The sequence below is a fragment of the Pundamilia nyererei genome, unplaced genomic scaffold, assembly GCF_000239375.1.
Source record: "Pundamilia nyererei isolate P.nyererei 1_Seehausen unplaced genomic scaffold, PunNye1.0 scaffold00105, whole genome shotgun sequence".
NCBI classification, from domain to species: domain Eukaryota; kingdom Metazoa; phylum Chordata; class Actinopteri; order Cichliformes; family Cichlidae; genus Pundamilia; species Pundamilia nyererei.
In genome coordinates, this window is record NW_005187506.1 from 2,288,682 (window position 1) to 2,291,172 (window position 2,491).

The following is a 2,491-nucleotide window of genomic DNA, read 5'->3' on the forward strand; positions in this document are numbered from 1 at the left end:
GTGTGTGTGTGTGTGTGTGTGTCTCAGTTTCTTCAGGACATTCTGGACACCTTGTTCTCCATCTTGGATGACAACACAGACAAATATGGGCCGCTGGTTTTTCAGTCATTGGTGAGTGTGGCGTAGGGCTGGGTATCGTCACTGATTTCTAGAATCGATTCCATTCGATTCAATTCTATTCGATTTGATTTGATTTGAATCTGGGAAATTTGCCTATAAAAAGGAAGCTGACACTCGCCAGACTTTATCAAAGGTGTGAGCATCACAGCGAGGCCTTTGTGTCAAAGCAGCTGAAGATAAAACAGAAAAACATGAAGCTGATTTTCCTGTTCTGGGATTTTATAAAAATATTCTGCAGTCGATCAAAAACGAAAGAAAACCATTAATCAACACATGAACATCACCTCTGAAGTCACAGCGGTTTGATTAGAGACACAGAGTTTTGCATTTTGCATAATTTTAGTTTATATTTGTTCAGAAGCCTGTTGAACGGCAGAAATTAGGTTTTCTTTTTGGAAGTAAGAAAAAGGAAAAAAAACAGAGGCCAACAGCCTGTAAATAACGGTAGACTTGTGCCTAACAAGCAAGTGAATAATGCAGAAAACAGATTTTTAGATGGGAAACTGTTCTTGAAGTAGAGAGAGAGAGAGAGAGAGAGAGCTGTGCATGAAGTGTGATTTTATCCTGGTGGAAGCAAAACAGCAAAAGTCAGAGTGAATCCATGACGATGTTCATGTGAAGCGTAGTTTGGATCTTCTTTTGCTGCTGGTTCAGTCAATATTGTTAGGAGAGAGATCAAACCTGCAGCTTCAGAATCATCACAAAAAGGACATAAACACAAAGCTCGACCCGCTGAAACATCAGGATCAGCGAGCTGTCGGCTTTCAGCCCCGACCGTGTCCGTGCCGTCGGGTGAGAAAGGCGACATCTCACTGATTCTGATCCGCGGGTCGGCGCTTTGTGTTTACATCTTTGTGCAGAGTCCGTGTTCCTGCTCTCATTTACTGTTTTAGCTGTTTGGTGGTTGTTGAAATTTTGTGAGGTTTAACCTGAGATTCTGGCGTTTCGGGCAAAATAAATTTATAATAAAAAATCGATTCAGGATTTTAATGAATCGATATCACGTTATCCAAGCCAGAATCGATTTTAATCGATAAATCGATTATCAAAACCCGCCCCTAGTGTAGCGCGGGCAGTGCACGAAGAAGAAAATAAAGTAAACAAACAAAAGTGACAAATAATGAGTTTCATTAAATTTAATAATGAGGATTTAGAGACTTTCAGAAGAAACAATCTAATACAGATGAGGCTAACTGTCAGTTTCAGTCCCACTGATGTCATCCTCTGAGTTACTGGAAACAGGAGCTCTGACACCCTAAACTCTGAAAGCTGAAAGATTTTTCTACTCTAATTTCAGTATGACTGTGAAACAGGAATAAGAGTTACAGTTAAATTTGGAAAATGTGAGTGAGTGATGAAAGAAGGTTACGCTGTAACAGGAAAATAAAATACTGTGGGGTCATGATCACATGATCACAAAGAAAGCACTAAAATATAAACAATAACCTGGTGCCTGCACATCTGTAAATACAAGCTGAACAACAACATATGAAAAGCTCTGTCCAATCAGAAGCTTCAGCAGGACAATGATCCCAAGCACAGCAGCAGACTGTCGATGACGATGAGAGAGATGAAGTTATTGCTGCATCATGGGATGGACTTTCACACACTGCCTCTGCACTGTGGCTCAGTTTGTGTTTGATAAGTAATGACATGGTATAAAATGCTATGTGTTCAGGTTCCTCTGAGCTTCTATTTGCCTGCTCTTAACATGAGGATAGCTAAACCCTTCGCTTTGAAAGAGGCCGTACTTTTTTTTTCACTGTGATGATTCATTTTCTGTGCATTTGCGCGTCACTCAAGCATCACGCTCACTGATCACAGTCTCTGTCTCACAGGTGTTCATTATAAACCTGCTCAGGGACAGTAAATACTACCACTTCAGGTCGGTGATGGACACTTACATCCAGAAGCACTTTGCTGGAGCGTTAGCTTACAAGTGAGTGTTGCTCTCTAACTGACAGCCTGACTGATTAAAGTGTGATTGTATATTTGTGTACACGTCGTTTGCCTTTATTGCAGTTTGACTTCTCCTGGAATTATTTCACCACGGTGGCTCAGGGGCATCAGAGATAAATACAGTATGGAAAACTGGCGTAGGATTGCATGCTTTTCATGCTCATTTAACTTTGACCTCATCCAGATATATTACATGAGAATTGCTTTGAGTAAGAGTCTGAAAATTTGTTTTGCACTGACTAAATATTTTATAGAGGATGAAACAAAGATCTCGATCTCGGGTCGACTGGCAGAAAATAAAAAAGACACATATAGTTATTATAACTACACAAATTTTAGTTTTTCAGGTCTTTGTGATGTATTTCCGTACATGTTTGGTCCTGCAGAGTGCTGCGACTATCACAACAAAAGG

General features: G+C 40.2%; 1 protein-coding gene across 1 annotated transcript in view; it reads left to right on the forward strand.

Moving 5' to 3' along the window:
• Positions 1 to 2,491, forward strand: part of LOC102207162 (dedicator of cytokinesis protein 3-like) — a 248,678-nt gene that overhangs the window by 219,081 nt on the left and 27,106 nt on the right. Inside the window, exons 18-19 of the mRNA XM_013912880.1 lie at positions 28 to 111; positions 1,959 to 2,059. Of these exons, the coding sequence (XP_013768334.1) occupies positions 28 to 111; positions 1,959 to 2,059 (185 nt within the window). The remainder of the gene's footprint in view (positions 1 to 27; positions 112 to 1,958; positions 2,060 to 2,491) is intronic.